The 27,552-nt window shown below is 38.4% G+C and overlaps 2 protein-coding genes across 4 annotated transcripts in view; one reads left to right on the plus strand and one right to left on the minus strand.

Moving 5' to 3' along the window:
* Nucleotides 1-4,151: 4,151 nt before the first annotated feature.
* Nucleotides 4,152-10,337, plus strand: serping1 (serpin peptidase inhibitor, clade G (C1 inhibitor), member 1). Its single transcript, XM_077222705.1, has 10 exons — nucleotides 4,152-4,250; nucleotides 4,581-4,629; nucleotides 5,899-6,175; nucleotides 6,281-6,622; nucleotides 7,259-7,465; nucleotides 7,554-7,697; nucleotides 8,424-8,627; nucleotides 8,717-8,856; nucleotides 9,196-9,418; nucleotides 9,919-10,337. Exons 1-10 carry the CDS (start codon nucleotides 4,213-4,215, stop codon nucleotides 10,161-10,163), a joined length of 1,869 nt encoding a protein of 622 aa, XP_077078820.1. The 5' UTR covers nucleotides 4,152-4,212; the 3' UTR covers nucleotides 10,164-10,337.
* doc2g (double C2-like domains, gamma) overlaps nucleotides 10,222-27,552 on the minus strand; it is a 115,690-nt gene continuing 98,359 nt past the window's right edge. The window contains exons 9-11 of one of the 3 annotated variants that reach the window (XM_077222707.1): nucleotides 16,049-16,130; nucleotides 14,373-14,469; nucleotides 10,222-12,344 (exon numbers count right to left, since the gene is read on the minus strand). In XM_077222707.1, coding sequence (XP_077078822.1) covers nucleotides 12,214-12,344; nucleotides 14,373-14,469; nucleotides 16,049-16,130 — 310 coding nt within the window. In that variant the 3' untranslated portion in view covers nucleotides 10,222-12,213. The remainder of the gene's footprint in view (nucleotides 12,345-14,372; nucleotides 14,470-16,048; nucleotides 16,131-27,552) is intronic. The other 2 variants (XM_077222706.1, XM_077222708.1) reach the window with 2 other exon arrangements.

Genomic DNA, 27,552 nt, shown 5'->3' on the forward strand with positions numbered 1-27,552 from the left:
TTTGCGATTTATAAATTTCACTTCTGGAAGAGAAGCGTATGCATGTTTTTTGTGCTTACGATTGTTCTCTGAATCACATGTACGCACATTTGAGAAATGATCATAAGATAAATATAGGATGGTTTCCATGCAGCATTTTATAAATGAGGCCCCAGATCTTAGAGAGAACTGTAGAATCCTGAAAGCTGGGTGTTTCTAAGGTTTTTCTGGATTATTAGATATCGTCCCAATGACCTCTAAGAAAAGAACATTATGGTGAATAAATAATATCGTCACAGCCTTGGTGTGTTATCACTCTCTAAACATGGAATACGTTTCTTTTTGGTATGCATTGGTGCAGTTTGGTGTTATGACTTGGATGTTCTTCACAAAGGTCTTTAGTAAGAGTGCAGTCAGCAAAGCTGAAGCATTTTTGACATTGCAGGAGAGCAGCACACAGCAACAATAATAGAGTTAAACAAGCAAGAAGAACAAGGACAGGGCGAAAAAAAAAAAAGATGTTTAAACAAAGTCCTTTAGGCAAGTCATTTCACTCTGCGGCTGTCTTTAAATTAAATTTTATATTTGAAATCACCAATGAAATCTGACAACAATTGTCATACATTTTGTTTTAAAAGCTCAATTCATAACAAAAAACTGCCCTTTTCTGGCTGGACCAGCCAATGCACATGTGCATGCGCTAAGCACTTTCTGTTTTAGTAGCAACCAGAGCTTCTCAAGGCATCTGCATGACGTGATGACTTTACCAAATGGCAATTGGCTCTTTTATTTAGAAAGTGGGACTTATTCCACTATTGCACTTTCTCCCATTCATAGTATTTGAGTCCACCGTCTTCGTATATCTAAAGTGTTTGGCTTAAAACAGTAATATTGGATTTGGGTCTTTGGTGGTATTACATGGTTAAGTAATATGAAGGGAACTGTGAGTGTTTTTACTCCCAGTCTACTATAAATTTGCCATCTTTTAGTGTAAGTGGCAACTGTAATTGTACAATTAGAATACTTATATTAAGAATTTTTTTGTCGTACCCCCGCAGACCCCTATGCGTCGCCACAAACCGCTCTCCGACCCCCCCGCCGTAGCTCAACGTGCACCTCCAAAAAATTGTAACTATGCGTCGAGTCGACACAGACCCCAAGGGCTGTGATTGGTCAGATGCACCGTGATGCAACACAACCTAACGCAGAATCATAAAATGGCCACGACGCTGTAGGAGTGACGGCGTAGCTACGCCGTAGAGTTGACGCAGAAGCATAATGAGGCCTTAAGAATATCGTGTTTAGAGCAAGTCTAAGGGGGCGGTTAGATGACACCGTTTTCAGCTAAAAAAGGAAAACTTTTTAGCCATTTTGGCCGTTCATTTACACGACAACGCAGTTTTGGAGGCCTGAAAACACAAATTTTTGAAATCGGGTTTCAAAGTTCAAGTTTTTGAAAATGATACTGTTACTGACTGTGTAAACTACAAAAAATATGAATTTGTGTAAACTACAAAAAATATGAATTTGTGAAAACGGTTATGTCATGCGCATGCGTATTATGTATTCAGTCTATAGGCGCATACAAAGTGTTTCTTTGGAAGTGTTTTTCACTTTCTTTACAAAGTGACATCGCCAACTACTGGCCTTGCATGAATAATAAAGTAAAAAGCGAGCTAGCATTCAAAAGCGATTTTAATAACCTGAATATTGATGGCAGCTCCCTGATGCCTGCGAATATAATATAATTGCCCATCTATATAATTGCAAGAGAACACAAAAGCCTTGAAATATATTTTTCCCCCTCATCTCATATTTTTTTCCATCACCATGTCCCTTTAGGGGCTCCGTAGAGTGCATCATTTTCTGAACATAGGATTCGGCTTCAGGCACATAATTAGGTGTGTTCGACTTGAAGTGGCGCTGTGCAGACCGATTGGTGTATGACATAAAAGTACTGCGGGAGAGATTCGAAAGCAAACAGAGCTGTCTTCTCTCTAACCGCTTCTCTTCTCTCTTATACACCGACTGATCTGCACAGCGCCGCTTCAAAACGATCACACCAAATGATTAAAGAGAAATACTAAAATCAGCTTTTACGAAGTCATTAAATAGATACTTGAAATGTTCATATTTAATTATTTTGTTAAAAATAAATTATTTACAGTGACAGTTTTAGCATCCGTCATTTGTTAACTTACAACAAAAACGGGATAAAATAGACATGTTTAAATTAAAAAGCATCATAATATTACAGAGCAGAGTAAAACAAATAATACTGGAATTACTCCCCGATTTTTCATGCGCACAGGAGATGATGCATGTAAATACATTAAAGAGAGTAACTCAATTAATGTAACACTTCAGTGATACAAAGTTAGTCATGTATCGTTCTATGAGGTTTGTCCAGCTGTAAACGCACTTCCTCTGCCCTTGAGCAGTGATAAGAGGGGTGCTCGAGTTTATCTGGAGTTTCACAGGTGACAAATCTGCAGCCTTTTAACACACACACACACACACACACACACACACACACACACACACACACACACACACACACACACACACACACACACACACACACACACACACACACACACACACACACACACACACACACACACTTTAATATGTATGTACAAGTTATCATTACGTTACAGTGACTCATAGATTGAGTCTGTTTAGTTTATCACTTTATGAAGTTGTTTCTTATTTGCATATCAAAGAGATTTTCATAATCTAAGAACACCACTGATTACTGCAGGGGATCTACCAGTCTACTGGAGCTGAACTGGTCACTTACACTACTGGTCAAAAGTTTGAGGTTGGTAAGATATATATAATGCTTTTAATAGAAGTCTCTTATGTTCACTAAGGCTGCATGTATTTGATTAATAATATAGTGAAAACAGCAATAATGTGAAATATTATCATTTCAGATTTTGATCATTCAGAAATCATTCTAATATGAAGAATTGATGCTCACAAAACATTTCTTAGTATCAATGTTGGAAACCGTTGTGCTGCTTATTTTTTATGTGGAAACCGTCATCATTTTTTTCCACCATGATTCTTTGATGAACAAAAAGCATTTATTTCACTTTTACCATTAACCGCTTTGACCAATTTAATGCATCCTTGTTGAATAAAAGTATTAGCCTACTTTAAAATAAATATATCATGTACATGTCACTCTTGATTTGAAGAGGCTGAAACCTGTAACCATCAGAGTAGTATTTCAAAAGTGTTTCCCAGGCCTTGACCATTTTTGCGATATCAGCATCACATTTTTTATTTTCAGATGTGCGAGGTGGAGATGGTTTTATAACGCTGAAACAAACTTACAGCTGCTTCAGTCTTAGATAAGAAATACATTCGCATCACAATACTCAATTTTCCCTTCTGCGTCAGAGTCTGATAACAGCGCTCACTCTCCCGTTCTGGAGACGAACCAAATCTCCGGGCCACTGTGGTCAGGATAAACATGCCCTTTTAGCTCTGCAAAAAAATGACCGGGCAACATTGCCTATTTTTGTTGGACTGAAATTTCTGTAAATGCAGAAATGCATTCAATAATCATTAGCATTGGTGAAATGGTATTTGAAGAAAGAAACCCCAAGAAAAGGAATAAAAATGTTCATGACTTTGAGACACAGGTGAAGGGACATAAATGGCAGATTTTTATCGGAAAGCATTGGTCTGAAACATTTGAATTAATTAGCATTTTAACAATCTATTCATATGTCACCTCCCAGCTCCACAGGAAAAGTCACAGCATGTAAATAGACAAAACTGACTGAAAAATCTTAACCTTGTGTGCAAATAAAAAGGAGAAATTACCTCTCAAGGTCCTTTTATAGGCCAAAAAACAAAAAATGCAGTAAAATGAGAAAAAAAAAAGAAAGTCACAAATTTATCCTATATAGAAAATATATTTACAATGCTCTGCGCAAACAATATCATGGTGTTTTCGGATTTGATTTAGAGCTAATGCAATGAACAACTGACTGTTCTACATTAGCTGTTTAAAACTAACATGGCCCAGTTTTATTTTTTTTATCTGTTAAAGAGACTTTGGACGCGATTTTCCGTAAATCAGTCAGATTTTGATCCAGGATCTATGTAAATACAGAATCAACATGTTAGCAAACATCTGTGTAATGATTTATCAATTATCAGTGGGAAGAAAACAGCAAGCGGACTAGACAGATCTGCCAAACAGAGAGAGATTTCATGGGCTTGAAGCTTCTTCCATTTGAAAGTATATCTGCGTAAGTTGTTTTTCTTTATTGGTTACAAAGAAATGCGCTTTATATTTATTTTCCTTTTTCTTACAATACATTTATATTCGCAATTGATAATATATATATTTATTATTAATTACATTATATATATATATATATATATATTATACATTACACATTACTATATATAAATAGTACATTTATTATGAAATTTTTTTTTTGGCCATGCTCTATGCTTACTTTTAGGGTTATTCAGAGATATTGTGAATGTTTCTGAGACATATGTAGTAGGCATTGTGAACATTAGATGTGTGTGTGTGTCTATAACTTGCAGTATTGGTTTTCTTTTCTCTCCAGGACAGAATCCAACACTATGTACCGCATCTTTCTGTTGCTCTGTGCAGGTGTAAGTAAATGACTAAGATGAGGAGTTTTACCCTTTTTTTTTATTTAGTAGAACAATTAATAAGTTTCCATGTTTTTTGAAAAATAAATTGTGATTAATCAAGTGACTATTTTTAATGCTTAATTAATGATTTGGGGGGTGGGGGCTGGGATAGGAGGAGCAGCAGCATCGCGTCAAAAGCTAGGACCATCCCATCGTGATATCGGATGAATCGAGATTCTCGTTGCGTAACGTAGCAAAGATAGCGCACGGGATGACCCGTCGTATTCCATTTCAGATCTAGCCTTGTCCATGTGCCTCTTCAGGCCAGGGTTCTTATAGAAGTTAACTAAAACTAAAAACATGAGAAACATTTTCGTAACTTGAAAGGGGCACAGAGATAGCCATCTGGGCGGTCCCCCTGAGAACAACATTTTCCCCTTAGGGCTGTTTTCTTGGTTGCATTTGCACCGCCAGTGTGAACCACTCATCTATATAATGACATTAGATCATTTTTATGTCAATTGTGAAGGATTCGAGACATTTGTGCCGGGAGAATCAATGTTACATTTATGCTCGCTTCCGAGTGGCTCTTTTCCATTATTATACAAGAAACAAATGCTTAATGTTGAGGATAATGCCAAAAGACTGTAATGCCAATGTGTCAAAAAGGGATTAATAGCCTTATTGTCAAACTGTAATATTGTAATTTTAATTACCTCATCTGTCGACATGATGGCAGTACATTGCAGAGCTGGTGCAAACATATCATCACATCGCTTTGATTTGATGATTTCTCAAAAGCTGCTTTCTCCATGCTGTAATTTTGTTGTGATTATTTCGTTATTGAGAGAAGTCAGCTCTCAGCAGCGTGGACGGCGTCGGGAAGTTTATTGCTGCTAAGGTATTTCCAACTTCTTTTTACTTCTAAGCGAAGAACGAAAAATAACTTCGGAGTTAGTATGTCGGGCCTTGAATCACGTTACTTCAGTCTCTTCACGTGTGCACGAGTGCGAGCACGAGCGGTAAGTTGCTGGCTGCAGTTCACTTAATGGCCACCAGTGTCGCTAACAAGGTTTCTGAATTCTATATCCCCTTTGAAATAAACTAAACTTAATCTTGTCCTTTACTCACCCTCATGTTTTTACAAACTAGCTTGACTTTATTCAGTGTAAAATTATTAAAATTTCAGCCTGTTCAGTATTGGCTTCATAGAACTTATATATCACAAAAGTTAACATATGGACCATTTTTATGATACTGTGCTTTTACAATCTCCCCTTTCTTCAGCTTTCCCTGTCTACCTGCGAAATCACTGTCCTGCTAAACTCCGGTATTTCCCTTCCTTGTCTTCCTGATGACGCCCCTGCACTGGTTGACTCTACATACACCTGGAGCTTCACGTCTAATCAGACACAGCAGCAGCACATACTGGAGGAGAAGAGTAACATCTTCAACCTCAGAAGCATAAATACCACTGACAGTGGACAGTACAAGTGTGTGCAGGAAGGCTATAAAGGAGAGGATCGTGTGAGGTTGAGCAGAACATTCACGATACGCGTGGAAGGTTTGAAGGTTTTCTTAACAGTGAAAGGAGCTTGTCAAACATCTCATTGATGATTTTTTTTATCTCAGAAGTCAATTATTAAACTAAACTCTTTTTTCTTCTCAGAACCCCCAAGTTTTCAGGAATGGCAGGTCATCAAAGTAGAAGCTATGAATGATGTCACGCTTCCATGCCAGGTTGACAAATTTCTCTCTTCCAGAGAAACAAAATCACCCCCTGTTGTCTGGAAACGAGAGAAAGAAGGTGTGGTGCTTCTCAAGCCGGACAAAGACACAGTCAGCCAAGAAGAGAGAGCCCTGACACCTCAGAGGGTTTTCTGGGACGCCAGGCCTGACCAACAGGACTGGGCGATTAAAATTAGTCAGACCAGAGAGGAAGACGCTGGGATGTACCAATGTGTCATAACAGACTCATCTAAGACGCTGTTGGTGGAGCTGGAAGTGCAAGGTACTCCGTTTAGACACTTATTTAAAAATATTTATAAATTCTGTCTGTTTAAATATTATTCTCGCATTTTATTTGTAAAAATAATAAAATAAAATCATTTTAAAATCAATTTTACCGTTTTTTATAAATTATGTCAGTTTTAATATTCTAACATATAACAATAAAAAAAAAAAAAATGGTTTTAAATCAAATGTGTGTATAAATTCTGTTTTAACAGTATTCTTACATTTTTTTTAGGAATAAAGAAATTATTTAATTACGAACATTTATAAAATTGTTTTATTTATTTTTTACATTTTACTTAATTTATAAATAAAATTCATTTTAAAATTAGTATATCCTTGTGTGCTTTAATATTATTCTTACTATTTAGGAGTTCAAAAATAAGTTATTTATTTAGTTAAAAAGTATAATGAGTTAAAATAGATATATATATATAGTTATATAAGAATATCTGTTTATAATTTATGTTTGCAAACTCATATTGGATGCATGGATACAATATGAGTTTCAGAGCAGAGCGTTTAGCTTGGAATTCACATAGACGGTATTTTTATATTTTAAATCACATCCTTTTGGAATGAAATCACTTATTTTTCTCTTCAAGGTAACCTTTTCCCACTGTTCAATTTTTAGCCCCTCCTCCACCCCGCTGCCTTGGCCACACCGACCCATGGGAGGCCTGTTTGGATCCAGATAGCAGATCAGGGAGGGCAATCGTGCAGGAATCACTCAGAGAATTCTCCACCTCTGTATACAGCGGTCTTAAAGGTTCAAAACCCAAAACCAACTTGATCTTCTCCCCAGTCAGCATTGCTGTAGCTCTTTATAACTTGCTTTTGGGTAAGAATTAACGTCATAGTCAACAAAAGGCTACACATTGTACTTGTTCACCTGCTGAGCCTCTTCTTTCTCTTGCCCTCTTTGCAAGGTGCTCGAGGTGAGACCAGGACACAGTTGGAAGATGCTCTCAAGCTTCCTCCAAAATTCTCCTGCTCGCATTCTGAAATAAAAAATCTGAAACAAGTGATGAAGGACACGCTGAGAATGGCCTCTGCCATGTTTTATTCCCCAGGTAGACACAGAACATACTGATAGGCTTAGGCTTACATACAACTGAATGTAATGTTAATTACATGTTATGTTCAATGAAAATGTACAATATATTATAGTTTACATTTATATTAAATGCAGTTAGTTAAACTTAAGAGTTTTGTTGACCCACTTAAGTTGGACTTAAATACATTTTTAAATTTTACATAATTCTATTTTCTTTGAAAGATGCTACACCGCAATTAAACTATTAATTTATGGTAAACTAAAATATACTTTAATGTAATTTTTCTTGTAACTTGTATGTCATGGATTTAAATATTATTGTAATTACACATTTGTTATCGTGAAGTTACAATTTAATAAATTCAAAATGTACATATCAAATATTAAAATTGAATCCTTTACATGCGCTTTAGTCAACATCATAATACGTGTACTTTAAAGTTGAATAGGTTTAGGATTAGGGTTAGTTGCATGTAATTATGCTTAATTTATAGTTTTTACTACATGTAACAAGGAAACAGTAAAATAGTGGTACCAAATATACTTTAAATTACAAGTAAGTGAACTTCTTTTTCGCAAGGGTCTTCTAGGGTGATGCTTCAATAACAGCAATGCAGTAGTTAATTCAGAATCACTTATTCTGGACTTCATTTTGATACTGCCTATATAATAGTGCAGGTAGTCATAGCATAGCTGCATGATTGTCATGTCCATAGCCCTGAAAAGTTTTATTTCCATATAGAGCTACAGTTGGGAGAAGCTTTCATCAACCAATCACTGGAGTTCTATGATGCCATGCCACAAAAGCTGACCAATGACAGCGATCTAAACGTGAAGCTCATCAATGAATGGGTGGCAGATAAGACAAACAAGAAAATCACTGAGTTAATTACAGAGGTGGATCCCTCCACTTCGTTTGTTCTGTTAAATGCTGCCTACTTTAGTGGTAAGTGAGTAAAGTGACGCTATTCCAGCTTCTGAATACTTTACCTATTTATTTTTATGAGACTGTTAGTGTTTCTTTGTGCTTTACAGGTAAATGGAAGACAGTATTTGAGTCCACAAACAAACGGGAAAAGTTCACTACATTTTCTGATCAGGCCAAAGATGTTCTGACTCTCTACAGCTCCAAATACAGCCTTCAAATGGGCTACTCCAAAAATGTAAAGGCTGAGGTAAGTATTGCAATGAATGCACAAGTTTTTACACTAATCGCCATCTTCTTTGTAGTTTAATCATCAGCCAACTATAGATAAATTAAAAATAAAAATTATGAAAATTAAGAACAAAATTTAAATTATATAATTAAATTGATTTAAAAATGAATAAACAAAAAATAAAAATCTAAATAACAAAGGATTAAAAATAATTAAAATTATTTTTAATTTTATTATAAATAATTTAAATACAATTTTAAAATGCACAAATAGCACAATTTCCTGAAAATGAACAACAAGCATATGCACTGTATTTGAACAAATACAAACACATACACTGCAGAACTATTTCTCCAGGTAGGAAAGTTCCCTCTTACAGGCAAAAACAGCCTGTACATACTAGTCCCGCCCACACCGTCAGAAAAGGACTTCTTATTGATGGAGAACAATATAAACTACAAAACCATTGAAGAAATGGTTTCCGAGATGAACAAAATGACAATCCAAACTGCTGAGGTCACACTGCCTATAATTAAACTGACAGAGACCACACCACTGGAGGACTTACTGGGGAAGCTGGGTAAGAATGTGGCTTTATTTACTCCAAAATGCTGAGGCAAGCTAGAATGTAAAAATTCTGTCATCATTTACGCATCTTCATGTCATTCCAACCCTCTCAGTAGGAGATATCTTTACAAATATACAGTTTTATTTTCCATACAATGAAAATATTATCAAAAAATGATGCACTACAGGATAACTTTGTGTGAGGAAAAGACAGAAATGAGACCTGACAAGTCGTTATTCACTGAAAATCTTCTAAAAAATCGTTCTCACATAAAGCTATGATCTGGCTTCAGATAACTTGGAATAGTGTAAGAATCAAATGGACCACTTTTATCATAGGTTTATGATCATTTTATGGTGCTTTTTAGTCCTTATCGGAGCCTGACAACAATGAACTGGCATTGTATGGAAAAAGGAAGCATGTACACTATACAAGTTCTCATTTTGTATTCCATGAAAAAAATGAGGATGAGTAAATCATGACAGAATTCTCCTCACCTCTCCTTTCCTCAGGTTTGTCAGATCTCTTCTCAAAGCCTAACTTGTGTGGAATGTTTCCGGGTGAATCAGTCATCTCAGATGTTCGTCATAAAGCTTTTCTTTCGCTCACGGAGAAGGGAGTGGAGGCCGCCGCAGCCACAAGCATTTCTTTTTCTCGCTCCTTCTCTACATTCTCGGCTTTACGGCCCTTCATTCTGATACTGTGGAACGATGAGGCTGCCATTCCTCTTTTCATGGGAAGAGTAATTGATCCATAAAAAAAGAGAGAGATAAAGACATCACAGTAGTGTTCTGCCACAAAAAAAATACTGAAACTTTCTGTTGTACATTCATTCATTTATCATAAACAAATGCAAATTTAACAATATCATGTTATGCATAGAATAAGAATGCATGCAGAATCTCTGTCATTAAAGATTTACTTTACATCATGCATTCGTGGGTTAATACTGTTCACTCTATTTGGAACATTTTCCATTACATGACAAGAAATCCATTGCATGAATGAAAGGTTCTAGGACTCAAACGCACAAAACTCGCTCTCATTTCCAACAGCCACTGTTGCACCAATTTATTTCTGAGACGCAGTTACAGAGACGGACACACGATGGCAGTCACATCACATGTTCCACACAGACAGTCAATGAGGACGAGTGAGTGAGACTTGAATAATCCTCCTTTCAGTTTGACCCCTCGATCATTAACGCTCCCCCTGGAGTCCCATCTTGGCTGGCAGGTGGTGCCAGTCCATTATCTAAATGGCATGCGGTTTCATCAAAAGTAGCCTAGATTGTCCCAGTTCACTGAGCAAAAACAAATACCCTTAGATGGGCTCGATGATGGATATTAGGACAAACATAAGCACTGCAGATTGGTGGTCCATCAAAGCATATGTGACATTCACTTGGCATGCAGCTGCTTATAATAACATTTGATAATTACACACCGTTTAGGCCATTCATTTGATAACCCACTTGTTAAAAAAAAAGCAGAGCCCCAGGTCAGGAATGGCGGAAAGAGCCATGGAAGGACAGAATTAAGTTGTTGTGCAATTAAATGTCAAGACCAGATGAAAATTAGATTCAGGTAGGTGGTAAATGATTTGAATCTAATAGCTAATAAATGCAATCACAGGGATACAATTATAGATGAAATTCCCACCCATGTCAAGAAACATGCATCATTTCACAGAGCTGATGGACTACAAAGCAAGTGCATCCTTTAATTGCTTAACTTTTTGTGTTCTGACTCTTTTGTAGACATCCTTTGACAGGTATTTTGTCCATCAAAGGCTTTGTTTGATTGCTCATATTTAATTGCCCTAATGGGGTGTGCAGTTGTGCAATGAGGCCTGCCAGAGGCGATTCACCCTCCGTACTGGAACTGTCCTGGCAGTTACACCTCTAAACCAGTAGAGGATGCTCGAGAGAAAGCGAGAAAGTCTGTGCATCAGCGAATCTTTTTTTGTAGGAGACTATACAAACATTCAACAGAGTTACGTACAAAGACAAAAACATATACTGGGGTCATTCACATTCACACACACACACACACACACACACACACACACACACACACACACACACACACACACACACACACACACACACACACACACACACACACACACACACACACACACACACACACACACACACACACACACACACACACCAACAGGCACACACATTCGCGTTGTGCAGATCGTTGAGGTGACTGTCGTTTAGTTCTGCGGCAGTTCTTGAGTGATCGTTTAAATCCAGAGATTTTCTTTCATTGCATTAAAGGTCCCTTGTGCTTTTCCTGTGCATCTTGTTTTTGGCGGGCTGGAAGAGACTGTAAACTTTCATACGTAACAAATCACAAAAGGCAAATACATAGATACACATAGACATTTACAGTCAGCTGGATGTGTTGTGCTTTGACAGTGTGCAAAATTACGGCACCACCAACTGTAACAAACACCAGGATGCTATTACACGTTTTACATGTAATAAACAATAACACTATAATATGGCATGAGCCCCTCTGGCATAGTCACAACACAGTACGATTTCACATAAGTGACGTATAGACCAAAAAAAGGGGATCGATTCTTTGTGCGTCACAATCCAGGCTTGTGATCACACTTGCTTCTTTCTCATCACAAAAGAATGTGATACTTAGCTGTACAATAGATTATTATGCTTTTTCTCACGCATTAATATTGAATGTCATCATCATCAGACAGAGCATTATTGCATTTATTTATCATTATTACTTCATTGTTTTTGTATTACTTATCAGGGAATTGTCTCCTTGTCTGTGTTAGTCACTGCTAGCGGCTCCTTGTTGTGTCAGTGTGTGCCAGTATTCCACTTTCTTTCCTTTGTATTTTAGACACTCAAACCACTGTTTCAGTCTGTCTCCTTTTGCGTTAATCCCCAATTCAACTCCACCTGAGAAAGAGAAAAAAAGAAAGAAAGAGAACAATAGGATACCAAATCTATCTATCTAAAAATAGATCTATCGTTCTTTTAAAAATTCTAGGGTGAAAATTTGTTACTTCAAATAAAATAAACCAACTGATATAAATGTAACTTTTTTATTTAAGCTAGTTACCAAAATTTTTCATTTTCATATATTATAACTTAGAAGTACAAAAATGACTCAAAAGATTAAATAAAATTTTTATAAAAAAATGTATGGACATAATAATAATATTGAGAACCACAACAAATGGACAAAAACTAAACAAATTACAGTAAAAACAGAAAATACAAATCTAATAGTATAGTATAATACTGTAGTATCAGGGATACTAGAAGTTTTTCCTCCCTGGTTAATATTGGTATTTTGGTGACTTAATATGTCTCCGGCATTTAATTCAATGTAAACTCTTGTAGGTTCTTTCTCGGGCTGCCCTGTCACAAGAAGGAAAGACTAAGAACATTATTTAAAATAGTTTAAATCAGAAATATGTTGATACCTAGTGTACTTTTTATATTGCAATAAATTAAATAAGTTTGCTTGTGAATATCCTTGTATCTCTTTATTAAGTAAAAACACATTGTTTGACACCGTTTTTTATTGCTAGTTCTAAAATTTGGGAAAATTGCCTTGGGAAAAAAGTAAGCATCAAGTAAGTGCTTAAAAAAAGTTAAAAAAAACAACACACACACACACACACACACACACACACACACACACACACACGGCGCGCTTTGCATCTGTTGTAGTTTGACTGTGGCTCTCTTGGCTTCTGAAGTTGAGTACCTTTGTCTAGACACTTCAGCGTGTCGCCCAGTCTAATACCTGAACTCGCGCTGAAATTGCATGTGTATGTGTTTGTGGACACTAGCTGTGTTTCATTTCATCAGGCCCCTCACGTACTGAGATTTTGCCCCGCTTCGATCACTTCTACACAAACACACACACACCTCGCATCAATACCGCATTTTCATGGCCACGAGCAAGTCATGACAAATGAACCCTACGCATGACATCCCCGCCAAGGCGAATGAAAGAAAAAGAAAGGAAATAGACAGGAGCAGGTAAAAAAAAGTTCCAAGAAAATGTTAAATAAATTCTAAGCTTCATTGCACATGTCAATCCGAGACCTGCATCCTCCATGTGCATTCATGCCTGGATGTCTCTCACAAGCCTCAGTTTATTCATATCCCTTCATTTCTTCACACTTCTCTGTATGGAAAGTGGACATTCCTGCTAAACTTCTTTGATGCTCCATGAAAGGAAAAGTCATACAGGTTTAGATCTTTTCTTATTCTGCTTAAATGAGAGACATACAAGCGGTACCATTCAGTTGTACAAGAGCAAAGAATCAAAACAACCACATCATAAAGGAAAGATTCACATCAAAATAAGTTAAGCTCTGTCCAAGGCAGTAAATTTGCGATGTCAAACAAATTAATCACAGATTTTCCTGTACATAATCATGATTAATCGCACCTAACAAAGTTATTACTATATATTTTTTTATTGTAATTTCACATTTAATTTCCAAATTAATGTAGAAACAAAGACAGAGCCAACATTTCAAATATTTGTTTAATGGCATCTCTATGAAATTGATTTCCCCCCCTCTCAATATTAGCCATTAGTTTTAGCCATTCAGCATTACAGTATAATTGAACGCAATACATTTTAACATTTATTAGCCTTTAAAAATAATAACAACTTAATGAACTTTAAATGATCTTCACATTAACTCATTATAATAAATGTCACATTTACCTGTGCCCTTCAATTTATCAGGGCTAAAAAAAAATCTATTGGCCCAGTCAGGCCAGTTCAGATTTTTAATTGCCCCACAACTTTTAAGGTGAACATATATTCTTTCATATAAACGGGTGTTATTTGAATGGTAAGGTTTTTTCATCATTCTTTCAGCATTTTTCTTCATGTACGTAAATAATTGTTTCTGTTCTACTTAAGTCAACAAACATAATTTTGCTTGTAAAACTCACCTATGAAGTCATTGCTCATGCCCAGGTCATAGTCCCAGACTGAAATCTCCAGGGTTTTCTTGGCGAGCTGATCATGTGGGACTTCATAGGAAAACTCCTGGGTTGAAGAGGACATTAATCAGTGTTGGCAGAGGGAAACATCACAACATCTATATTCACATTGAGTGAAGGTGTGGTCACATTCAGCATTGAGCATGCAAAGTTATGAGCAACAAGATATGGGGCCCTATTTTAACGATCTAAGTGTTTGGTCTAAAGCGCATGGCGCAAGTGGACGTGTCCGAATCCACTTTTGCTAGTTTAACGACGGGAAAAATGGTCGGCGCGCCCGGCGCATGTTCTAAAAGGGTTGTTCCTATTCTCTTAATGAGTAATGGATGTGTTTTGGGCTTTACATGTAATAAACCAATTAGAGTCTCATCTCCCATTCCTTTTAAATGGATTCGCCATTTAGGCTACATGGCGGAATTTGACAGTGGAATGACCAAACGGATTTGCTCGTGCGCGAGGCTAAAGCATGCGAGCAGACCATCTACGGGACAAGCCAGATTCCACCATATCTTTATGTACACAATAATAATATTTAGGGCCCGAGCACCGATGGTGAGAGGACCCTATTGGAATTGCTCCGTTTATTTACATCGTAGTCCTTTTATTTTTAATATTTGGAATGTTTGTGTGCTGCTGCGCGTCCCTGTGTGTGTAATAAGCAGAGTGTACGTGCATTGTGGACCCGCCTATAGGCGCACATTACAAACGTGCTCTTTAAAGAACATATTGCCCGATTGACTTGAGACCAGGTTTCAGTTGGTCAATGGCGCAGTCTATTTCAGTTGCCTCAAAATAGCAACGGGCCAACGATTTGCCTGAACACACCAGCACGCCCATGGGCGCACAGATAGGCGCAAATGCATTTGCTATTTGAACAACTTGGTGCAGGACGTGAAAATGATAAGTGCGTCGGGCTGAAACTAGGAAAACACACTCGCGTCGTGCCTGGCGCTGTATTGTACACTGGGTGTATGATAGGGCCCATGATGTCACATTCTAGGGCTTCTGTTTTTAAATAAATCATAAAACTGTAAGTAACAAAACAAAATAAATTACAAATGGTCATATATACCAGCTACTTTACTTTGCCACAAAACTGCAAACCACGCTGAAGTTATGTTTTGAGTCAAGAGATCAATCTATGATTATACAAATTCATGTCAAAGTTCATCAAACTTGAATTTGGTATGCAGCCAGTGAAGAAACTTCTTCACTTGTGGTTGCATTTCCACTCACCCACGTTCACATGAATATGAATGTAACTGAATAGAACAAAGTCGAAAGTGACTAAAGGGCTGCATGGCAACGACAATATCCTAATTGTTAAGTATCTTCCCCTGATATTTTTATTGCGATTCTTCATTTTGATTAAAAAGAAAAATCAAGACTAATTTAAACTTGCTCATAAGACCTATAGAATCTATTTAATTTAAATGCCTCTCATTTGCCACTGCATTCACCTGTGACTTGTGGCAATGCCTAACTGCTGCAAATAAATAAATAAATAATAATAATTATAAAAAATTGGTTCATCATAAGTCAAATTTAAACGGAAAGGAATCAGCTTTTTTCATGATTAATTAATACAGCTTTGTGTGACTACACCTTTAATGGGAATAGCTGACCTCGTTAAACTCTGGGTTTAGAGTCTTCTTCTTCACTGAGGTTTTGTATTTTGACTTTTTTCCCATGTCAGGCTGCAAAATACTGATAAAGAGAAATAACCAGAAATGAATCATTGCTCTGCAGTGAGAATTGTATAACTTCTAAAACATCAAAGCAAATCATTAGCCTGGTTTGTCTAAAGCTCTCGAAACATCCACGACACAATCTAAACAGAAAAAAAAACACAGGCAAGGGTGTAAGAGCTCATTTTAGAGCATGACAAATTTTAGAGAGAGAGAGAGAGAGAGAGAGAGAGAGAGAGACCTTGTAGAGTGAGGTAGTGATGGTGGGGTGTTGTTTTTGATTATTCATTCAGTCTATTACAGACTGGGAGAAGATAATCTCTAATTGAGGATGGATGGAATGAATGGATTGAGAGGGTGTCAGAGGACAGATGATGCATCCATAAGGTCTGTGGCTCATGGAGTCATCAGTGGATTATCAATCAGAACGTATCATTTATTATTCATGGAGATATCAACCTACACAACATGCTACAGAGGAGAGAGATAGAGAGACGTGTGAGGTGAAAAAACACATGGGGATATGATGCAAGAGACATATTGCAATCTATACGACGAGTTGTGGAACCTGCATCCGAACCAAAGCAGTTACATAGTACAGTTGAATATATCTAAACACTTAAAGGTTGAAAAACAAGATTCACAGAAAAATTCTGGTGTGAATTTGCACATGACATCTGCATTGTTAGAGGCGGATTAGGTAAATTAATTAAATAAATCAGGCAACTGCAATTCAGTTCAATTAGCTCTATAAAATGGCGAAAGCGCATTTGACTACACCGTACGTCTGGATAAATGCTGGCTGTTGTGCTTCTCAGAGATCCACTCGATCAACTTTTACTCAAGTTACTGTAGTAAACGCTGCACAAAGGTATTGCTCTTAACAACATCGGAGACATAACGGTAATTAATATGATTAACCTTTTGCTTGACTATATTATCAAACAGCTAATAATGTGTTGCAAATGTTACACAAACCATGTTCCTCGCCATCTCAGTCTACCTTCTAAAATACAGCATCCTTATAAAAGCTTTGAACATCATAGATCGTCAGTGGAGAAAGGCATATGGTTCATCATAACATCATAATATACATCATATACATAATTCACGTGCTACGTAACTGTTATATTGCTAAATGTACCCAATTTTTCATATCAACAGAAAAATATACCGGGAAAATCTGGCTTCTCTTGAGACTCCCCTGTTTCAGAGCACAGTTAATGAGTTATGCTAAAGCCCGCCCACACATTGACATTATTGGTTACAAAGTCTGTGACGCAAGGAACACCGGCGATTTGCCTTAAAGCATATTAAAAACACCACATAAACATACAAACAACATTAAAAACTTGATTTTCACCACAGGGGGTCTTTAAATAATTCAACATTAACAGTGTTAGACAAACAGGATTGAATTTTGTAAATAATATATATCAGAAATTATCTAATCATTTATTATATTATATTCACATTTTCTGAATTCTGAACCACGTCCATGCAAACTATTCTTTCTATTTCTGCCATAGAAAGATAAATATTGTAGTAAGAGTACTATGCTACTATGTTTTTTTCAGCGATAGTCATTTATTTATCAACTGAATCATTCATTCATTACACAGAAAACACTAATTCATTCAGAAAAAAATTTAGTTAAAATGTTATATTTTCAATAGACAAATTCAACCGAACACGTCCATATACGCAATCTTATTCTAAATTAGGAATATATGCAGCCAAAGATAAATGATAAGAAACAGAAATAATTTGTTCACAATTCACATCCTAATTCCCTACTGCGTCTTTGGATCGAAAAAGATGCATCTTTGGATTGAAAGTGTTGTGCATGCGCAGTTACGATAAAATGAACTAATTCTTCTGAGACAATTCATATAAAAGATTCATCTAAATGAACAAATCATTCTAGAACGACTCTCACTACACAACTGTGCATTGCTCAGAGATGGGCAATGTTTCTGTAAAAATTGCATCTTAAATTATTATTTTAATATCAACCTAAAAGCAATAAATTAAAAGCAATATCATATTTGCAATCGCGTTGGATGTTTCCATTATAATGAATTACAATATTGCCGGATTATCATTTAACACTGAGTGTGTTTGGTGCCAGAAATGATTTACGACTGGATGTTAACCAATAGGTGGTGGGTGGTGATGGCACACTGGATAAGACACATGCCTTTGGTGTGAGAGACCCGGGTTCGAATCCACTGCCAGACACCAATGTGTCCCTGAGCAAGACACTTAACCCCTAGTTGCTCCAGATGCGTACGACCTCTGAAACATAGCAATTGTAAGTCGCTTTGGATAAAAGCGTCAGCTAAATGAATAAAATGTAAAATGTAAATGCAATAGACTAATGACCCGCTATTGAAACTATTAATAGATGCTTGAACGGTAATTCAATATAAAATTAGCCAATCTTTAGATATCAATTGACTGATTTGCTGGTACATGTCTGGATATCAATCAGAAATGAATCAGTAACTTTCACATAATGACTTTTAGTCAGAATATTAATGATGTTTTATTTCTGCGTGACAAGTTTTATGTCACTGACAGGATGATTTTGCATCTCTAATGGCTGTTTAATGTGATCCTATTAATTTTTTATTGACATGTCCCATAATAAGTGTTGGATATTAATTGGTCTATACAGACTCAGATTTAAATTCACTATATTTTTGGATGTGTTCCCGAACCCCAGGCCTAATGAGTAGACTACACTATAGAGGACCTTATTGGGGACCACTTCTCACTGGGCCCGGGACATGTTCCTACTGTAAGACTGGAAAAACTTGAAGGACTTTAAGAGAGGGCCACTCTCTTACCCCTTTTCCACCAAAAAAGAACTGGTTCGGAACTGGTGCTGGTTCAAAGTTAGTTCGGAGTTGGTTCAACTTGCGAACCTTCTCAGAACCTGTTTGTTTTCCCACTGACTAGAGCGCCCAGCGAACGACATCGTTACGTCACTGTGTACGTCGTCATACAGAAACGCTAGCAAGTACATTATTTTGGGATTATGTCTAACTTGTGTACCATGAAGGCTTTAAAAACAATTGAAATAAGTAAGTCTTTTAATCTTTTCCTTTGATATGTAATCATTTCTGATTAGTTATGTACCTCTGTCTTGTGTCTTTTTTTCTTTCCGTTTATTTGTTCTATATTTTGACTGTTTTCTTCTTTGCTTACATAATGTTTTCAATAAAAAAATAAAATTTACAAAAAGCTAGAAATGCTTGCGCCAACTTCAAGCATAATAATTACAATGGTGGACTAGGCTACATCGTGTTTCTGCAAATGTTTCTCCTGGCTTTGCGGTCAGAAAATATGTTTAGGACACATCTAAACCCGCCTCCAGCCCCGCCGTAAGCATGACGTGGTAAAAGAACGGTTCTCTTGTTCTAGTCCAGCAAAGAGTTGGTGCCGCTTTGGAACCAGTTTTCCTGGCCGAGAACCGGTTCTTTGGCTGTCGAAACACAAAGAACCGGTTCGCAAGTAGGCACCGGCTCCGAACCGGCTCTCAAAATGCTTTGGTGGAAAAGGGGTATCTGAGAAAACAAAGGAAATTAACATTTGAACTCCCCCTCATGCACTATTGAAACGAAGGTCTCACCTCCCTCATCCTAATCTACATTTCTGTCCCCAATTCTTCATCCTGGCAGAGATCTCCCAAACTCACACAAGAATCTAAATGGTTTAATGTGAATGATTATGATCTAGTTTTATACATATTTGGTATTATTTGAAATGTCTCGGTACGACTGGTAAAAATGTCTCATTCCCAAAGAAGTAAACCCAAAAGGTAATAAAGTTCTTAGGAAGTTAAGAAATATCTTCCACACCCTCCAATACTGGAGGGTGTGTCTTTGAGTTAACACCTTCGACCATTTGACTGAATGCTAATTTTCCACTGCTAGCAAATGGTGACTTACAGGTAAATTTCCACTGTGAATGATGTTTAGATTTGAAATGAGGTCTGGGTATATAATGAAACGCAGCGAGAGCTCAGGGCCTTTTCTGTACTTCAGATCGGTCCGTGAGGCTGAGAGGAAGACCTCTCAGCCTCATGTATTTCTTAAAGTCGGGTTTGCATCTTCTCTCTATTCCAGAGCATTTGATGTTTTGTATCGATTATCTTTGAATTGATTATGAAATTGGCATGATACATTTACCTGACATAATAAATTGTTACATTTGATTATTTTAACTGACTCTGACATTGTTTTCATTGAAGAGTTAAACGGAATAGTCAAACATTCGCTCACTTTTAATGATGCACAGATATCATTGAAAAACCTTTTCATTTTATGGAGTCAGATGAAACGAGTTAATACATAAGATAAAATGTATTGCATTTAACCAAAAATACTTTGCCACGAGAAAAGACAGTAACACGCAAAGACCTTCACCGCTAATTCGAATACCGCCATTGGATCGAGTTAGACGGCCCTACACTACGTAGAAAGTTGTGATAAAGATATAATTGATTTATCACAGTGTGAAAGAGTTAAAGAGTGGATAAACTTGATTTAAAAGGCAAAACTAACTGATGGTGATGGTAAACATGCTAATGTTAGATGTTATTACATTAAACATGAGGCACTGTCCTTCTAAAGAAGAGCTGCAGGAAATTTCATTCTAGACACCATGGAGCTCACTTCAGATCTAACCCTAAGGAGACAACTGTCGTCATCTGATAATTAAAAGAATAACTGTCATCTTAGAGGAGCCTGTCCACAATGACAAACGTCAATCCTGAATGAAAGAAGGAATTTAGCATGGACAGAATGTTTACGCCTACAACGAGACAGTCTTGAGTATTTGAAGTCATTGTGTAGTGAGGGCAAATTCAGACCAATAAGAACGACATTTTCAATATGTGAACTAAATTTTCTTGCTTTCTTGAAGCAAGTTCAGTTCATAACAGGCATGGTAAAACATGAAAAAAAACATTTAACTTAATATTTACATATTAAAGCTGAAGTGTGTCATTTGTAATTAGTGCAAGCAGCATTAAATTAGTGCGTGTAATTATCATTCCTGTAGCAACAGTAGCAAAGCCAAGGTCATTGGTTCGATTCCATGGGCCAATGCATGCCTTTATAAAATGTATACCTTAAATGTAATGCAACTTGTTTTGCTTCTGCCAAATGCATAAATATAAAGGTAATTTGTGTGTCCACCCAATGGAATTGTGTACAAGTCTGCCTACTCCCCTACTTTATTTTTTTTCAAAAATCCTGAAATGATATCCAAATACACATTATTCCTAAAATTCCATAAAATTTTCTGAATGACCTACCACTAGCAGACCCGTCGCCAGACCTCAGTCTTAAAGGGTTAGTTCACCCAAAAATGAAAATGAAGTCATTAATGACTCACCCTCATGTCGCTCCAAGCCCGTAAGACCTTCATCACGTTCATCTTCAGAACACAGTTTAAGATATTTTAGATTTAGTCCGAGAGCTTTCTGTCCCTCCATTGAAAATGTATGAACGGTATACTGTCCTTGTCCAGAAAGGAAATAAAGACATCTTCAAAGTAGTCCATGTGACATCAGTGGGTTCGTTGGAATGTTTTGAAGAATCGGAAATAAATTTTGGTCCAAAAATAACAAAAACGGTTCTGTTGTGGATCCGCGTTCATGAGTCCGCTGATGTAAGACGCTGCTGACGTGTGTCTGGTGCGCCCGAGCTTCGTTCACAGTCTGAGGGAGACGCACGCTGGAAACAAAACAATCTTCACAAACATGTCTAAGGATTTCCACACAGAGAAGGCTTGCATTTTTTTGCCCAGCCATATTTATTTGAACCCGAATACACGGACGCACCAGATACACGTCAGCAGCGTCTTACGTCAGCAGCGTCACTGCGGACTCGTGAACGCGGATCCCCAACAGAACCGGAAGACAATACAATGCTGAATGAAGTCATCGTTTTTGTTTTTTTTGGACCAAAATGTATTTCAGATGCTTCAAAACATTCTAACTAACCCACTGATGTCACATGGACTACTTTGAAGATGTCTTTATTTCCTTTCTGGACAAGGACAGTATACCGTACAAAAAGCTCTCGGACTAAATCTAAAATATTTTAAACTGTGTTCTGAAGATGAACGGAGGTCTTACATGCTTGGAGCGACATGAGGGTGAGTCTTTAATGACATCATTTTCATTTTTGGGTGAACTAACCCTTTAAGGGGGACATATGAAATGTATGGGGGGGCACAATTATTATTAGCCTACAGTATGTTTATTAATAATAATCAACTCTAGTCGCACAGCACGTAATCATCACGTTAAACATATAGCCAACAGCAATACTTGGATTTCTCGGCGACGTCATCACTGCTTGCGCACGCAGCCAGGGGGCAAAAGACCCGCGGTCTTCGTACCGGAGTAAAGAGTTTCTGATGGCAGATACATTTTGATAGACGTACCCTGCCATGCATTTGCAGCTAGCCGTAAGGATGTAACCAAGGCCCTTATGGACATACACCCAGGCATCAGGCTTTAATGCCTTGCCTTTGACTAGGGAGCACATCTGACCTCAACACGCAAAAATCCGGTGCAGCATCAAAGTATTTGACGAGCTGCACATGACCACATAGCATGTAGTTGTATGCATCAAGGGATTTGTACGCTCTAATGATTTCTCTTGTATACACACTTGGTGTCTGAATTAGACAATTATATATATATATATCAGGCCATACAATTGCTGGCCACTTCTTGTCATCCACAATCCAAAGATCGTCAGGTATTGCGTAGGGATCCGGTGTTGTGCCGAATTTTGACTCCCCGCCAAATTATTACCCCCCTCGTTGAAATCAGTATCTGATTGCCTAATCCTAACCCCACCCCTAATCCTAACCCCTCCCCCACAACTAATCTTAAACCTACCATACTAGGGGGGTAATTATTTGGCGGGGGTCAGAATTCGGCACCACACCGTTAAGATCTCAACATTGCTGAGAGTAAGTTTTTTAATATAATCGCCACGGTCGGAGGCCTACTACTTCCCACATAATCCATCGTCAAATCTTTGATTTACAGTAAAGTAACGTTATATGTGTGCAGTCATGATATGTTGCAGGTCGTAAAGTAACGTAAACAAGGTTAACTTATATAAAAGCAAATTCGGGCTCTATAGAGGCTATTACATTATTAACTTAGTCTAACATGATAATTCATTCATGCATCACAGTATTTCTGGATTTTGATTCGTAAACAGTTGGACGTTTTACATAATGTTATATTAATATGAAACACAAACAAACAGACCCAACTCTGAAATTGCAGTTTATTATTGAGTCAACAAGAAATTACAAACAATGCGAAATCTACGTTAATTACAATGTCCTTTTACAGAACTCGGCATAACAGATAGCGTTTTTTTGCCCCCTGGATGCGCGCGCATCCGGTATTTTTTGTATACAAGAAACCCATGTCTATGACCAGGTAGCCTATAGCCTACACCACATTACACAGAAGCAATGTTATGAATATCCATAAAACACTTGACTACAACATATTAGATTTAACACCAGAAACATCTCTCAAACATTGCATTTTAAAGCAGTCAACAGAGGGATATGTATTGCAATGACACACACATACACACACACGCACGCAAATACACTCGTCTCGCACAGATACTTTGAGTGGAGGCGGCGCTGTCCTCTCTCCAGTCCCAGTACAGCGGGAGGAAGCGTTTCTCCGAGCAGAACCTCCTCATCAAGCATTTTTTGGGGCGGGCCCGGCCCCCTATTGCCCGCCCATAGCGACGGGTCTGACCACTAGCACCCAGATATTGAAGTGTATATCCAAAGGAAACTTTACTTTCCGATAAGGTAATGGGGGAGTCATCATATTTATAAATGGTGAGGAACAATGATGCAGATTATGGTCACATTACAATTAATGGTCACATGACAATGCCAACAGGTAGTATTTACTGTAGGATATAGTATGTCCAAATTGAATTTATACTACACACATGCTGTCATTCAAATTAAATTTAACATTTAACTTAATATTCAACAATAATATTGATCTGCCTGCATTGACACCATTATATGATAACTGAACTAAGTTAATAAATTTTTTACAAAAAACTTTGTTGCATTGTTTTCCTGTTATCTCTGTAAAGCTGCTTTGAAACAATCTGTATTGTAAAAAGCGCTATATAAATAAATAAATGTGACTTGACTTGACATGCATAATTGTCTAAAACATAAAAATTCACTACTGTTCAAAAGTTTAGGGTGGGTAAGATTTTTTTAAATGTTATTGAAAGAAGGCACTTATGCTCACCAAGACTGCATTTATTTGATCAAAAATACAGTAAAAACAGTGATTTGTATTACAATTTTTTTTCTAATTAAATATAATTTAAAATGGTTTACAAATAAATACAATTTATTCCTGTGATGGCAAAGCTGAATTTTCAGCATCATTCCTCCAGTCTTCAGTGTCAAATGATCCTTCAGAAATCATTTTAATATGCTGATTTATTGCTCAAGAAACATTTATTTGCAAAATTGAAAACGGTTGTGCTGATTAATATTTTTGTGGAAACTGTGATTCAGATTTATCACAATTCTTTGATGAATATAAAGTATAAAAGAACAGTATTTCCGTCATGACAACTCTCGGAGTGTGTGGCATGGTAATGGATATGACAATGTTGATATATTTGTTTTTTTGCAGAATAGATCTGCTACGAAGCTGCTGCTGCTGCTGCTGTACGGGACTTGCTGCTGCTGTAAAATTTAGCGTACATGAATTACCCATAGCAGATCTATACAGGTGGAGCTGGGGAAGGTGAAGGGTTTCTGAAAGCGTGCTGCACTGCTAAGGCAAATGCTTACCAAGTATTTGAAGGTTGAGCAAGCAAGCTCATTGGCTACGGATACACCAGGAACCAATCACCAGTGCCCTAAAGAGAATGATTTGATTACAAGCAGATGGAGTTAAAGGAATAGTTCACCCAAAAATTAAAATTATATGATGTTTTATTAACAAAGTTCAGGAGAAGCACGTTCAGATAATTAACACGGGTGGAGAGCACTCAACAATCATGATTAAAATGTGTATATATAGACTCAGCAGTCTCACCTCATTTCTCTGACAGTTTAGCAGCATAGCTACTAGTTCTGGTTCCCAGCCGCTACCATGTCCCAACAATCAAGCTCTTCCGACGAAGGATTAATCATCGACACGGATGCGCCCTCCCATTACGCCGGCCCCTCAACCTTTCACCCTACGCCGGACGTTGCAACAGAGCCCCAGGCTTCTTCACGCGGACGTACACCGGCCCGATCAGCCCCACGCTCACCAAGACGTCGAGGCCACTCTTCACCGCCCCCGGCGAGGATTCCACCTTCCTCCCCGGCCTCCTCATACAGCTCGGCCGTTCCGACGATTCCACCAATCGGGAAATGGACCGTGGCTGGTTTGAGGCAAGCACTGGGCAATTCAGAAATACAGGCTTCGCGGAAGATGAACAAAGCAGAGCTGTACGATCTGTATGTGACTTTAACGGAGTCAGCTAACCACTCCCAAAAGTCTCACAGTCAGAGCAAAGCCCGAAGGGCCCAAAAATCACCAGCCCAGCCTCCACCGTCATCCTCCCGCACTAGATCTGGCTCGATTCGCCCACCGAGTCACAGGCCTTCAGCGAGCCTGGGCGGCGACCCAGATTCGGCCTTTACAGGCCAGCTCCCACCCATTGACGAGGCCCAGCCCTCCATCACGGCTCCCGCCGTAGCAGAGCCGCATGCAGCCGGTCTCAGCGGATTTTCCACAGCCTCTCAGTTCCATTCTCATGCTGCTTTTAACCCTTTTTCTTTCCAGTGGCCTCCAGCTCCAGCAGCAGATGCTAGCGCGAGGCTACCGCCGCTAGCTTCACTAACCCACTCCTCTCAACAGTTTCACCCAACAGGTTTCAACCCCGCCCACATCCAGTGGCCTGCAGCTCCAGCGGCTGAGATGAGTGCGAGCCTGCCTCAGCTTCCTCCGCAAGCCCACTCTTCTTTCTACCACCCTTCCTATCCTTTTCATCCTACAACTAACTTTCCTTTTCAAGCCCCAGCGGGTAATCCAGCAGTGAGGCCACCGCCAACACTCTCAGCCCCGGCTCATACCCTTCTCAGCTCTCTCATTCAACCCAAGTCTGTACATTCTCTTTTCACAGCATATCCGATGCCCGTCCTGTCCAATTCCATCGCCATGGAACCACCACCAGTCTCCCAAAGTATCCGTGCACAGATTCTTTCAGGTGCGGACGTAGATCTCTCTTCCCTCCTCTCTATGCTTCCCGCAGCCGATCCAGAACGTCAAATAGACTGTGGGAATATCTCCGTCACTTTAAAAAACACCAACTCACACGCATGATTATATGGCAATCATAGCCGAGCTCGCGCTGTCCTATGGGGGAGGGCACTTCTACACTTATCACAAACTTTTTTCAGCCAAAAGTGCCGTGCGTGTCGCCATGTGGAACCAGTGGACTTACTGGGGTGTGCTCGACCCGGATCTCCACAGCAGGGTGTTTTTAGGATGTAAAAACATTTCTTGCGCCGTCAGCAGATCAGTGGCGCACTCAACATCAACATGCCCGCAGGTTAACCCTTCATCTCTTTCCTGCTAAGGAACAAGCACCGCAAAATCCACCAGTTACGTGCCCCGCGTAGCAACCAGCGCAAACTATGACCCCGAGAGGAGAGTCTCCTCTTTCGTGGAAAACCGACAACCCTGCAATCATTTCAATTCAGGCAAATGTAGTAGACCGCGCTGCCGGTTCTTGCATATCTGTAGCTTTCGTGGCGGCGCCCATGCCCGCATCATATACCCAGTGTACAAATCTGCGAAAAAACAACAAAAGATTACTTGTCGACTCCAGTAAATATTTCGCGTATGCACTTTAACTAGCGCATCACCCGAACGCTGAATTTACTGATTATTTGCTGTCAGGTCTAAAAAACGGCTTTAAGCCTGGGCTAGAGTGCCCGCTCTCGCAAAATATCACATGCAAAAATCTTCAATCCGCCTCCTTAGAACCCGAAGTAGTAGACCAGCTGATCAAAAAAGAAGTCGAGTCAGGCTTCATGATCGGCCGGTTCGACGATCCTCCATTCAATCTGTTTCGTATTAGCCCCATCGGAGTGGCTACAAGGAAATTTTCGGGCAAAAAACGCCTAATAATTGACCTGTCAGCTCCACACAATTCCTCGTTCCCTAGCATATACAGCTTAATCCCCCTCGATGAATTTTCACTCAAATACCACAACATAAATCAGGCAATCGAATTGATCAAAATCGCAGGTCGGGGTGCCTGGCTGGCTAAATTCGACATTACATCCGCTTTCAAAGTAATGCCTATTCACCCAGATTCATGGCACTTATTTGGAGTCTG

The sequence above is a fragment of the Siphateles boraxobius genome, unplaced genomic scaffold, assembly GCF_051911475.1.
Source record: "Siphateles boraxobius isolate OS27281-9 unplaced genomic scaffold, OSU_SipBor_1 9, whole genome shotgun sequence".
Classification (NCBI taxonomy): domain Eukaryota; kingdom Metazoa; phylum Chordata; class Actinopteri; order Cypriniformes; family Leuciscidae; genus Siphateles; species Siphateles boraxobius.